The sequence below is a fragment of the Bos javanicus genome, chromosome 23 (assembly GCF_032452875.1).
Source record: "Bos javanicus breed banteng chromosome 23, ARS-OSU_banteng_1.0, whole genome shotgun sequence".
NCBI lineage: Eukaryota > Metazoa > Chordata > Mammalia > Artiodactyla > Bovidae > Bos > Bos javanicus.
The window spans coordinates 20747005-20760924 of record NC_083890.1 but is presented as its reverse complement, the minus strand read 5'-3'; the positions used below and the strand labels follow the sequence as shown (position 1 = coordinate 20760924).

Here is a 13920-nt window from a genome sequence, read left to right as displayed (position 1 = left end):
CTTGGGACAGGGTAGCCAGGTGGATTGTCCTTGTCACCCCCAAATGGTCCCACACCTCCCAATTCTAGCCCCTCCCATTAATCTACCTTCCTGGCTCCTCCATATGACTGCTGCAAACTTTCATTTGACTATTACCAGGGGAGATGTAGACATGAAGAAGAAATAAGTGAGAGGAGTTTTGCTATGTCTGTTGTACTCAAGAGGCTCAGGGAGACGATGCATGTAGAAATAGGTCATCCCATTTAGGTCATTAGTTAAGTACTGTGTCATTTGGAAATTTTGAAAAATCAGTATCATCAAACTTTTGGTTGTGTAATCAGAGGACTTTATTAAACATTCTATGTACAAAGCACTTCATTCTGCTCTTTGGACATACAAAACAAGTGACTTATTGAGTAACAAGGGTAAATCTGTCTCCAAAGGTTTATGGTCTTATCTGGGAAAGAAAATACATGCACACAAGAAAGCTAAAAGTAAATAATACTATACAATAAATACTGACTCAACAGTGAATGGCCCAGATATACATATTGCAAGAAATCAGTGGAGAGAATCAGCACTTCTGGTTGACTGATTAGGGAAGGCTTTACAGGGAAGGCAAAAAGTGATGCACAGTTCAGACACAGAAAGCCCTGGATATGTGTATAGTCTCTGAAATATACTCTTTCCAGGGCAGGATACCAAGTATCACAATTCTGTAAACACTGAATGAAAAGATCCTTCAGTAGATTTTGCTGGCTGGTCACCCTGATGAAAGAAACTGAATCCCATGCTCAACACTTTCATTTAGATGCCAGTGAACCAAGACTTCCCTGATGGTCCACATTTCTGAAGCAGCGGGCACAGGTTTGATTCTTGATCAGAGAACTGAGATCCCACATGCTTCACGGCCAAAAAATTTTCTTTAAAAAGAGAAGAAATTAGATGCCAATGAACCAACTCCTATGAGAGTGTCTCATCCACACTCATGCAAAAGATCATGGCTGTTTGCTGTTTGTGCGTGTGTTGCACATACATGAATTCATAGGGACTCTAATACAAACAGCTTATATTTTAATGCCAATTATTATTTGCCAAGTACTATTCTCAGTATTTTATCTACATTTGTTCATTTAATCTTTCCAATAGCCCTAGAGGGTAAGCTCCATTATTCTCAATTTCTGGTTGGGAAAATCAAAGTTCCAGGAATGTAAATAACTGTCCCAAGGATTATCAAGTACTAAGTGCTTTGCCCAAGAATCTGGGCCAGTTTCTCCTTGAGCCACCTGGCCAAGTCACTTCCTTGGTGAGGTGAGAATGGGGCGTGCCACGTATCTCCACCCTGGGTCTTCCACAGTCAGCCTGATCCATGCAGTTCTTTGTCACCTTTCAGGATGGGACAGACTGAAGACTTGTGCGGGCCACAAGAGGGAGGGTGGACTTCTCCAAGAGATGGTCAAATGATGGTGGGGCTTCTCTGTTAGCATCCATGAGCCTTTATTTAATTATTTTTTATCTTTAGGTCACACCACGCAGCAGGCGGGACCTTAGTTTCCCTACCAGGGGTCTGACCTTCACCCCCTGCGCTGGCAGCGCTGAGTCTTAACCACTGGACCACCAGGGAAGTCCTCCATGAGGCTTTCTTAATGAACAATAACCCCAAGATAGAGTCTTTCGCACCTCCTCTCTTAGGGAGTGAGTACATCGGAGCAGAGTGTGCTTTCACATGAGATGTGGTTGCCAAACGCACAATACAGATGAAAGGCCAGCCTCTCCCTCTCTCTGTCTCTCAACCCTTCTCTCTTATGTTCAGACTTTCCATCTGCAAATGGAAGCACTTGGACTCAGTCTTTTCTAAAGTTTTTTCCAGAATTATAAATCTGAAAATCATCTAGCTCCATGACATTGCGTCCTTCCTTCAATATGTTGATTTGGGGTAAGTGACCTTTCTTCATACGGAAATCTCTGCATTGGGAAAACCAGGACTGTGTCTGCTCCATTCTCCTCCCTTGAAGAGACCCTACAGAGACACTGGGAAATGCCAAATTAAAGCTTCTTTCTGACCTCATTTGCAAAGGGTACAATTGTTGTCCTAAGATGAACAACACCACTTAGAATATGACTCATTCTCCCGGTTGGTATATTTTTCTACCTTCTGATTATTATATTTTTGCTTTCTTAAACATTCCTATTTACAGGAAATTTTCTATAGTAAAAAAAAAGAGAGAGAGAGAATAAAAAAGTTTTACTACAGTTTCTGTGGTTAAAAAAAAAATGACACCCCTCATTCACAAAGTGAGTCTCCCTTTTCCATTTGTAATGTAACATCATTAACACTGGCTTCTTTTGTCTATAACTTTAAAAACTTATTTATTTATTTATTTGGCTGTTCAGGGTCTTAGTTTCAGGATGTGGGCTCTTAGTTGCAGCATGTGGGATCTAGTTCCCTGACCAGGGATCAAACCTCAGCCCCCCTGCATCAGGAGCTTGGACTCTTAACCACTGGACCACCAGCAAAGTCCCACTACTGACTTCCTGGGGAGATAAGTAAGGGCTACTCATTGCCCCTTGCCCTTTATCCACTAATTTTTTTTTTTCCTGCTGTGTCTGACTGTGTGCTTGCTTTAAAAAGGACTTTTTTTTTTTTCCAGAAGGATTTTTATCTGTAATACTGTTCTATTATCAGGTGGCTCCTGATTTGAATGTTGAATTTGTTTACATACAAGGTAAGAAAATCAGTAGCTCTCTACTTGAAATATAATATTTCTCCTTTCTCATCCCAGGTTTCAAAACAGCAGATTGTTTGTGGGGGTTCATCTTACATGGGCTTCCCAGGTGGCGCTAGTAGTGAAGAACCCACCTGCCAACGCAGGAGACATAGGAGACGTGCGTTCAATTCCTGGGTCTTGAAGATCCCCTGGAGAAGGGCATGGAAACTCACTCCAGTATTCTTGCCTGGAGAAGCCCATGGACAGAGGAGCCTGGCAGGCTACAGTCCACAGGGTGACAAAGAGTCAGACACCACTGAAGCAACTTAGCACGCAAGCACCTCTTACATAGTCAGAGTAGACAGAGAGACCCTCGGTGGCTCCGTGCTCTTGAGGACAAAGTCCAGGGCTAGGAATCAACAGACTTGGGTTTTTACCTCTGGCTCAAATCTCTATTAGCTGTTACTTATCACTCCAGCCTTCAGTCTCCTTAACTTAAACACCTTTCTGGTTCAAAAGCTCTATGCTTTTTGCTTGGTTCACGGCCAAAGAAGTTGTGTCTAAGCCCACGCTAGGCTGACCATGCAATCAATTTAAATGTGGAGGGGTGGAACATATTGGCCCTTGAATTCCTTTTGTCCAAAGAACAGTGACCTAGTTAGAGTCGGCCCAATGTTGGTGACTATGCATGAAAGCCCTCCCTCAGCCACCTATAGAATCTAGCTGGGTGACATCCCTGGCCACCACTGCCAAGACAAGCCAGAGCTGTCTTCCTGATGAGGCTGGAGACCCTGGCAAGACCAGGATTCTGCTGTCCGCTGTTGGATACCCAGCATGGTATATATATGTAGACAGTGGATGGGGAAAACGTCAGCAACACAGAACGGCTTAGACAGAGGGGCTTTCCATCCTCTCTTCACGCCCTCCTCTGTCAGCACTACCAAGAGGGAGGCTTCCTTCATACTCTTCGGAGGCAAGAAGACACGAATGAGGACATTTCTCCTGGGGTCTCTGCTACTCCTGAAATGCATGACCTGGTCAAGAACAGACAATCACATCTTTAACATACAAGCAGCAATATCTAAAAGCATCATGACAACTGCATCATGGATCGACTCTTTCTTGAACAAGAAGCCCCTTTGGGTAGAGCCCCCTTGGCAAATGAAGAGTCGCTTCCCTTTAAGTCCCTTGGGAATCCAAGAATCAGCTTTGTTCTCTTGTCTGCAAAAGCTATTACAGAACTTGTTTGTCTCCAAGTTGGACCACGCCCTTTCCTCTTGGAAAAGACCTCTCTTTTGACCGAGGCCCTGGGTTGCTGCAGGAGGTCTCAGCCACATTGGCTACTAGAGCCCTGATGTACTAGGATCAGGGAGGCAGGCTCTTTCTATAATTCTTTTTCTGGCACTCTACATGTGTCTGTGTGAGTCTGTGTGTGTGTTGCTCTCTCTGTTTCTTTCTGTATTTCTCCATGTCTCTCTCTGTATCCCTCAGCCTCTCTCTGTACCTCTTTGTCTCACGGTGAAAGTAGGGGTCCTGCTGTAGACATCTCCATCTCCCTGCCTGGTCTTCTCTCTCTCGCTCTAGAGGGACACGGAGACAGAGGATTGGAAGTCCTGACTGCACATGTCTGATTGCTCTTCCATCTCTGAGTTGCCACCCCATGTCACTAAGCGTCCCTGTCTGTCTGTCTCCCCCTGTGCCTCCCTTCCCTTTCTTTCTCTCTGTCTCTGACCCTCCTGCAAATGAAAACTAACTTCTGCATTATCTCCAAGGCCTCCTGCAGACAGTGTGTATCATAATTCCCTGATCTTTTAAAACTAGGGAAGAGAGAGGGTGACAGGAAGAACTGTGGGGATGCTGTTGATATCATGGAGGATGTCCTGGGGATGGGGAATAAAAAGGAGGGAGAGAGGGAGCAGCTGGGACCACGGATCCCTCGGCTCACTCCCCTCTCAAAGACTCAGGCTGATTTACAGGCACCCCCCCCAGACAAGCCTGACTGTTTTACGGGGACAATAACAATTTCAGACATCCAAGAATCAGAAGTGTGACTATATCTCCAACCAGAGCTAGGTGAGAGTAGATTGCCTGAGAAGAATCATTTCAATCAAGAAAACATCATTTCTGATTAGAATGAATCAAATTGAGATTTTTTTTCCCCAAGAAATGTCACATACAGGCCATGTATATGGGGTCCCCTTCATTGTGTACTCACCTCCCAAGTTAGGAGTATAGCCTGGCTTACTAGCTTGGGCCTTTGGTGGGGTGACGAGAGAAATCAGAAGAAACATTCTGAGGAAGACAAAGGATAGTGGACTCGTCACCAGCAGTCTGTTCAATTATTCAGTCGTTAAGAAGATCACAATTATTCAAAGCACGTGGAGAATTATTTCGTTAAGCACAGTATTGTGCTTAGTGAAACATGTCAGACAAAGACAAACACTGAATCTTATCACTTATATGTGGAATCTAAAAAAAATAAAACAAACCAGCAAACAGAAAAAGAAGCCGACTCACAGATATCGAGAACACACTAGTAGTTACCAGTGGGGAGAGGGGTGGAACAGGAGCAGAGGATTAAGAGGTGCAAACTACTACGAATAAAATAAATAAGCTGCCAAGATATACTGTACCGCATGGGGAATAGAGCCATCATTTTTGCAATAACTTTAAATGGAGTATAATCTATAAAAACATCAAATTACTATGTTGTACACCTGAAACTAACATAATACTGTAAATTGATTCCATCTCAGTTTTCTAAAAAAGCACATGTAGAATTGTGACCCACAGCAGTTTCTTTCTTGCCTTCACCTCATCCCTGTCCTTTTTTATTTTAGAACCACTGACAACATGCGAATAGGCTGGTATGAGAGATTCTCTTCCTCCCTGGCTTGGATGTTTCTCCGGAAGCCTCTAGTTTGAGACGGAGGTGGGGAGAAGGCAGTTGACTGGTGTGGAGAGAGTGAAACAGGTAATCCCTAGTCTTCAGACAGCTCCACTTTTTAAATTAACTTTTATTGAAGTATAGTTGCTTTACAATATTATATTAGCTTCTACTGTAGAGGACAGTGAAGCAACTGCACATATACATCTATCCCCTCTTTTTCGGATTTCCTTCATATTTCGGTCACCAGAGAGCACTGAGTAGAGAGCTCCCTGAGCTACATCCCTAGAGACTGTCATACAGAGTGAAGTAAGTCAGAAAGAGAAAAACAAATGTCAGATATGAACACACATATGTGGAATCTAAAAAATGGTACAGATGATCTTATTTTCAAACAGCTCCTTCTCAGCTACTGAAATTCTCAACAATACAATCACCACCTTGCGATGCACCTGGTCTAAATTATCCTTGTGCTTCAGGTACATGTTGTGGATTGGAAATATCATCTCGCTGGTGGAATTATCACCACGTGAACATAGATTAATCCATCACATAGGATATAAAATGAATGCAAACAAGTATGTTTATTATTTTAGTTTAGGGGAGCTGGGACTGACACTCCCCAGGCAGGCAGCCCAAGGAGAAAGACTTAAATCTGGACTGTAGGATATGGTGACCTAGAAGTCAGAGACCTACAGATAGGAGAGGAGGAGACAGTTGATAGCCTACTTCCTCTGCTGCTGCTGCTGCTAAGATGCTTCAGTCGTGTCGGACTCTATGCGACCCCATAGATGGCAGCCCACCAGGCTCCCCCGTCCCTGGGATTCTCCAGGCAAGAGCACTGGAGTGGGTTGCCATTTCCTTCTCCAGTGCATGAAAGTGAAAGGTGAAAGTGAAGTTGCTGAGTCATGTCTGACTCTTAGTGACCCCATGGACAGCAGCCTACCAGGCTCCTCCATCCATGGGATTTTCCAGGCAAGAGCATTGGAGTGGGTTGCCATTTCCTTCTCCAATGCATGAAAGTGAAAGGTGAAAGTGAAGTTGCTGAGTCATGTCTGACTCTTAGTGACCCCATGGACTGCAGCCTACCAGGCTCCTCCGTCCATGGGATTTTCCAGGCAAGAGTACTTCCTCTGAGTAGGGCTAAAACACCAACTTACAGTGGCTACAGCTGGAGGCAGAGTGAAGGAAGAACATAAAAAGGTAAGAACAAATTTGCCTAGGACCCAGAAAAGTGATTCTCTTTTTAACACTTATTTTTATTTTATTTAGCTGTGCCAGGTCTTAGATGCTGCACGTGGGATCTAGTTCCCTAACCAGGCATCAAACACAGGCCCCTTTCATTGGAAATGTGGAGTCTTAGCCACTGGGCCACCAGGGAAGTTCAACAGACCAGTAATTCTTAACCCTAAGAGTACATTAGAATCACTGGGGAGCTTAAAAATAATAATAGTAACTCGGCTCTACTCTAAGACTTTCTAGTTTAATTTCTTCAGTGGAACCTGGACAGTGGTATTATTTACAAGCTGTCCAGGTGTTTCTGAGGTGCAGCCACCCTGGAAAACCACAGATTCAGACAATCAACAAGCTAATAATGAAATTCTGGGTATTATCCTGACTTACCTTGCATACAAAGACACAAAGAGAAGGAGGGGGGGAAATAACTATTTTCTATAACACCAAAGAGCAGAGCTTCCCTGTGGTAGCTGAATGGATAAATAACAGACACACGTAAAGGAGTGAAACTAAGCTGAAAGAGATTGGAAGAGTCAGATCTCTCTCCTGAGAGCATCCAGGCAGACCCCAGGGAAGAGGTGGGAATACATCAGATAGGCTGCTGCTGCTGCTAAGTCGCTTCAGTCGTGTCTGACTCTTAGTGACCCCATGGACTGCAGCCTACCAGGCTCCTCCGTCCATGGGATTCTTCAGGTAAGAGTACTGGAGTGGATTACCATTGCCTTCTCCAATCAGATAGGGTAGCTGGAGGCAAACATTTACATTGCTGAGATACTTCAAGAAGGCTTAGATGAGTATGTCTCAACCCTGACTACACTAGAACCACCTAGGGAGCTTATGCATCTTCCCAAATCCAAGTCACAGTGCAGACCAATCCAATTAAAACCTCGGGGGATGGCAGCGGTGGAGCAACATTTTTTTGTAAGCTTCCCAGTTGCTTCTGATATCCAGCCAACATTGAGAATCATTGCTTTAGATAATCATTAATGTTTCTTCTCAGTAAAAATTGGCTTTTTTTTTTCTTTTCCCCAGCTGGAAAGCATGTAAAGGTTATCAACCATCTTCCAGGTATGCAGACCAAGGACTGGGAAGGAGACCAAAGTTTCGGGAAGAGTAAGGCGAAAGGTATTTGCACCAATGTGGATGGACCTGGAGATTAGCATACTACATGAAGTAAGTTAGGCAGAGAAAGACAAATGTCATATGATATCACTTACATGCAGAATCTTAAAATGATACAAATGAACGTATTTACAAAACAGACTCACAGACATAGAACACAGCTATGATTACCAAAGGGGAAATGTGGGAGGGAGGGATAAATTGGAAGCTTAAAATTGACAGATACACACTACTATATTTAAAATAGATAACCAACAAGGACATACTGTATAGTAGAGGGAACTCTGCTCAATAGTCTGTAATAACCTAAATGGGAAAACAATTTGAAAAAAGAATAAATACATCTATAACTTTTCATACTGTTCATGGGGTTCTCAAGGCAAGAGTACTGAAGTGGTTTGCCATTCCCTTCTCCAGTGGACCACATTTTGTCAGAACCCTCCACCATGACCCATCTGTCTTGCATGTCCCTACACGGCATGGCTCATAGTTTCATTGAGTTAGACAAGGCAGAGACATTACTTTGCCAACAAAGGTCTGTCTAGTCAAGGCTATGGTTTTTCCAGTAGTCATGTATGGATGTGAGAGTTGGACTATAAAGAAAGCTGAGCACCGAAGAATTGACGTTTTTGAACTGTGGTGTTGGAGAAGACTCTTGAGAGTCCCTTGGACTGCAGTCATCCTAAAGGAAATCGACTTCATTGGAAGGACTGACGTTGAAGCTGAAACTCCAATACTTTGGCCACCGGATGCCAAGAGGTGACTCATTTGTAAAGACCCTGATGCTGGGAAGGATTAAAGGTGGGAGGAGAAGGGGACAACAGAGGATGAGATGGTTGGATGGCATCACTGACTCAATGGGCAGGAGTTCGAGTGAACTCTGGGAGTTGATGATGGACAGGGAGGCCTGGCGTACTGCAGTCCATGGGGTCGCCAAGAGTCAGACATGACTGAGCGACTGAACTGGAACTGATATCTGTAACTGATTAACTTCGCTGCCCACCTGAAACTAACATGACATTGTTAATCAGCTCTATTGTTGTTTCATTTCTAAATCATGTCCAACTCTTTTTGGGACCCCATGGACCGTAGCCCACCAGGTTCCTCTGTCCACAGGATTTCTAAGGCAAGAATACTGGAGAGGGTTGCCATGCCCTCCTCCAGGTCCCTAACCTTTTACAACTCCAGTAACCATGGAAACAAGCCCTCCTGAATATCAAGCTATTGATATTAGGAAAATTTTTGTGTTGGGTCAGAATTTGTTCCTCTGGAATTGTCACACCTTGAATATGGTTCAACTGGTGAGAGTCATAATGAATGAGTGAGCTGTCATGGGGACCCAAGACTTTTCATCCACTCTCATTTCTCTGTTTCATCACCTGCTCTCCTGCTCCATAGTTTGAGGGTCACCCCTCCAGGCCCTGCTGCCTTGTCACTCTCCTCTAAATGCATTGAAGTCTACTTTCTCTCTGTGGCTGTGGTCCCAGTGCTCTACCTAGAATCTGAACAGCTCAAAGAGGCACTCACAAAGCTCTTCTGAAAAATCCATACCGCAAAAGTGTTAGGTGATGGTTTGAGCAACACTCCAGGTGCCAGAAACTCCAATGTGGCTGTTACCTCGTCAAATTTTAAATACAAAAATGAACGTGAAGGCTTTACCTCTGATATCCTGGAGATCCATTGTGCAGAGTTTATTCGATCCTTTAAGGCATCTCTTATCTGGGGGGGTTAACAAAAGGAATTAAGGATTAGAAGACTATGAAGAACTAACGCATATGCTTGAGACCGGCAAACACTATGCTGAGAGTGTGTTTCCAGCAAGTACTGTTGGCGGGACCAACAAGAATAATGCTCTTGTTGGTACTTTGCCTACAAATACTAGCTGTGGTATTCGATTCATTTAAAAAGTAATCATATGGTCTATAACTACATAAAACCTTAAGTGTTTTTTATGCAGTTTCACTTGCAAAACTGCATTTGTTCTTTATCCTAATCTAGCAGAGAAGGCAGGGCATCCCAGGTGGCTCAGTAGCTAAAGAATGCCCCTGCAATGCAATCGCAATGAGAAGATGTGGGTTCAATCCCTGGGTCAGGAAGAGCCCCTGGAGGAGGGCACAGCAACTCACTCCAGTATTCTTGCCTGGATAATTCCAAGGACAGAGGAGTCTGGTGGGCTGCAGTCCATAATATCACAGAGTCAGACACAACTGAAGTGACTGAGGAGCACAGAAGGCAGGAAAACCATTATTATGTCTGTGATCCATTGGAAGATTCTAAGGCTCATGGGTTAAGGACTCTCCAGCAGCACACAGCTATTCCATAGAAATACCAGGATTAAAGAGCTCATTTCTTAACCCTTACCTATTTGCTTTTAGGTTGGTATTGTATCCCCATGGGAAAACAAAAGAACCTCTGTGAAATGTCTTTTACAAACCTTGCATATTAACTTAGTAGTAAAACAGCATTGATAGTACAATAAATAGATACATAAAATTTACAAAATAAGCCCTGCAGTGTGAGTGTTTGCATCTATGATTTAGAAGGTTTGCTTTTCTCAATTCAAGAGGCAATGTAATAAAATAGAAACAGGGTGATCTTAAAAGTCTGAATAAACATCTGATGTTTTGTTCCTTTTTTTCACTTATTTTCATCATACCACCTACACACACTCATCTGTATTTGGAGAATTTCCTTCCTTAAGTCCACTGCTCTTTAAGGTAGAAGCCAGGAACTCACTTTCTCAGCCTCTCTTGCAGCTAAGATGTAGCCACGTGACCTGGGCTCAGCCAATCAGACACGATAATGTAAGAAGCATGTATCAGTGATCCTCCCCAGGCAGCATGAAGGGGCTGCAGTAGCAGGAACTGTAGCTCAGCACACACTGTCTCATGTTGCCCTGCCGAGCTGTGCTCTCTGTGCCCAGCAAAGTAGGAGGGGCAGAAGAGCCTCCTGTGGAGTCATCTGCGCTGTGAATCAGAAACTATTCTTTATGCATAGCCTCCATGCCTCCCAGCCACAGAGAGACCTTCCCAAAGATGTTATCGTGAGATGTAATAACTTTTTCTGCTTCAGCTAGCTAGAGTGGGTTTCTGAGCTACTTCATCACTCTGAGTTTCAATTTCCTCATCTGTAGAACTAAAAATAGGAATAACCAGGATTGCTTTCAGGGTAAGAGCTAATGAATATAAGAGCTTAGCCCCATAAAAGCTTGAAAGCTTGCATCATTGAGACCTCGATGTCCTGTTCAAGTGTCTGCACAAATGATTGAGGTGAAAGACTCCCAATAAGTGGTATTTACAAGTGAGCATTTCAGGGCCAAATACTGATAATGCATAAAGCAGCAGCAGACTTTATTGTACCTTCGGATCCAGGATTGTTCCAAACACCAGGATGAAGAAGCCCTGAGAAAGGTGGAAGAGGGAGGAAGAGCCATTAAACAAAATAAAATGATAATAATAAATACCAGTACTTATTATCAGCTCCTATTCTGGTAGAAGGTAAAAATAACTTTCCTAAATCCTTAAATAGAAAGACAAAAACCATTTTATTAAATCTTTGACTCTCTCATTTTAAAGTTGCAACACCTAGATTGATCCTTTCAACAAATATGGATACAGAATTTTTCATGCACCAGCCGCTGCTCTCGACACTTAGAATACTCAGTAAACTAAGCAGACTGAGGTCCCTGAGGCATGCAAGAATACTATAGGAATTTTTTATTTGGGCAAAATAAAGTGTTTTGTGTTTATCAGGAGTTGTGCATCTCATCAGAATATAATGGTCCAAGAAAGTCCAAGGAGACAGGCTATGCACAGCCACCTCACAGTTCTTGAACAATCAGTAATGAAAGAAACTTCCACAGAAAATAACAAAAGCAGCTGTGTTCAGCTTTTATGAACACCCCCAACCTCCTTCCCCCATCCACAACTAAAAACTCTTATAAAACTTGTGAAGAAAAATTAAGTCCACGGATACTCATAAAAACTCTATAGAGTTTCTAAGTATACTAACAGGTGCTCAGAAATGGGTGCTCCAGATATTATACTAAAAACTCTAGAGTTTCTTAGTACACTAACAGGTGCTCAGATATGGGTGCTCCAGATATTATAGTATAGAGAGAATTTATTAGTTCTCATATCTCTTATCTCATATCAATATTTTGGCTATCTGATGTGAAGAACCAATTCATTGGAAAAGACCTTGATGCTTGGAAAGATTGAGGGCAGGAGAAGAAGGAAGTGACAGAGGATGAGATGGTTAGATGGCATCACCGACTCAATGAATATGAGTTTGAGAAAACTGTGGGAGATAATGGAGGACAGGGGACCCTGGAGTGCTGTAGTCCAAGGGGTTGCAAAGAGTTGGACATGCCTTAGAGACTGAACAACAGCATCTCTTATGATTCATACAAAGACAGACCCCATTAAAGTCACACAGTGGCTGTTCTCCTATCATTATAGTCCATTTGAGTTTTCAACTTTTTTTTTCATGGAATTGGCACAAAACCACTCTGGAAGAAGGAAGGAAATGTATATGTCCCATTTTTCACCTAAGGAAGCTCAGAGATTTAACTTTCAAAATGTGAAAGGCAACAACAAAATACATTAGACAAAATTTCTCCTGGAGATGAGGTTACTCAGGTCTTGACTCACCAGACAAGAGACGTAAGATAATGACCTTCAATTTAGGCATCCTTGTTAAGCTGCTTCTATTTCATAATCAAATGTGATCCTTACCCAGGCTAAGGCCTGCTAAGGTACATAATTTAAGACAAACGGCACCCTAAAGATGTTGCAACCAAGTGACCATCAGCAGAAACAATATAAAACCCCCTGCAATCATGATCTGTAAAAACCTGGCTGAAGGATAGAGGACTTCACAGGGACCAGTGCATGGCTACCCGGCTCAGCTACTCCCCCAGACAGGCTAAAATACACCTCTCTGTTCACCCAGTCTGTCGAGCGCTCCAAAGCGTGGAATGATTCTTTCACATTACTCTTTCTAGTGTTTCTCTTAACCTACAAGAAAACCATTGAAATCTGTCATTGTGTCTATTAAGAAAATGTCATTGATTTTGTGAACCATTCAGTTATAAAGTACCACTTGTATAAAGATGCTTGGGCCAAATACATCCCAGTCGGGTTTTGGTACTAGGAATACATTTTAAACCAAAATCTTCACGAATTTTACCCAGGAAGTAATTTTCAAAGATCAGGGAACCACAATTCTAGCCTGTTTCCTGAAGGCTAAAGGACTCAGCTCTCTCTTTGAAAGATCTTTAATTTCTTGAGTTTGGATTAATTATATTCATATCTGAACATTTACCATAATGCTCAGCACAAAAGAAATAATAAACGTCATGGCTCTGTGTATTTCTGTATGTGCATGTGTGCATTTAATTGCTTTATTATACAACCTGCATCTATAGCAATAAATATGTAACAGGAAAACATTCCACAAGGATCACTTGTCATTGGTCCATGCCACCTTGGGAAAAGTTACAAAAATATCCTTCAAAAAATTCAGATAAGATTTTAGTCACAGTTTTATCTCTGAGTGAGAAGAATTCACTGGTAGCAGCTTCTTTGAATTTCCTTTAGTAGATAAAGCACAATTTGAGCAGGTAAATCTCAAGATGTTCTCCCGGGTTTTAAAGTATGTGCTTTAGCTGCTGTAGACTGAATGTTTGTGTCCTCCAAAAATTCATATGTTAAATCCTAGTGCTGGATGTGAAGATATTTGGAGGTGGGGCCTTTGAGAGGTGATTAGTCATGATAGCAGAATCTCCTGAAAAGGATTTAGGGTCCAAATAAAAGAGGCCCCAGGGAGCTCCTGGCCCCTTTCAACAGGCAGGGTTACGTCGAGAAAACTGTCCATCTGTAAACCAGGAAGTGGGCTGTCACCAGATAACTCAATCTATCTGTGTGTGCCTCGATCTTGGACTTCCCAGCCTCCAGAACCATAAGAAATAAATACCTGTTGTTTATA

The 13920-nt window shown here is 42.7% G+C and overlaps 1 protein-coding gene across 1 annotated transcript in view; it reads right to left on the bottom strand.

Annotated features, from left to right (window-relative positions):
- Positions 1-291: 291 nt before the first annotated feature.
- The window catches only part of LOC133236369 (putative adhesion G protein-coupled receptor F2P), a 36724-nt gene continuing 23095 nt past the window's right edge, over positions 292-13920 (bottom strand). The window contains exons 7-10 of the mRNA XM_061398369.1: positions 11292-11333; positions 9592-9651; positions 4903-4979; positions 292-3721 (exon numbers count right to left, since the gene is read on the bottom strand). Of these exons, the coding sequence (XP_061254353.1) occupies positions 4932-4979; positions 9592-9651; positions 11292-11333 (150 nt within the window). The 3' untranslated portion in view covers positions 292-3721; positions 4903-4931. The remainder of the gene's footprint in view (positions 3722-4902; positions 4980-9591; positions 9652-11291; positions 11334-13920) is intronic.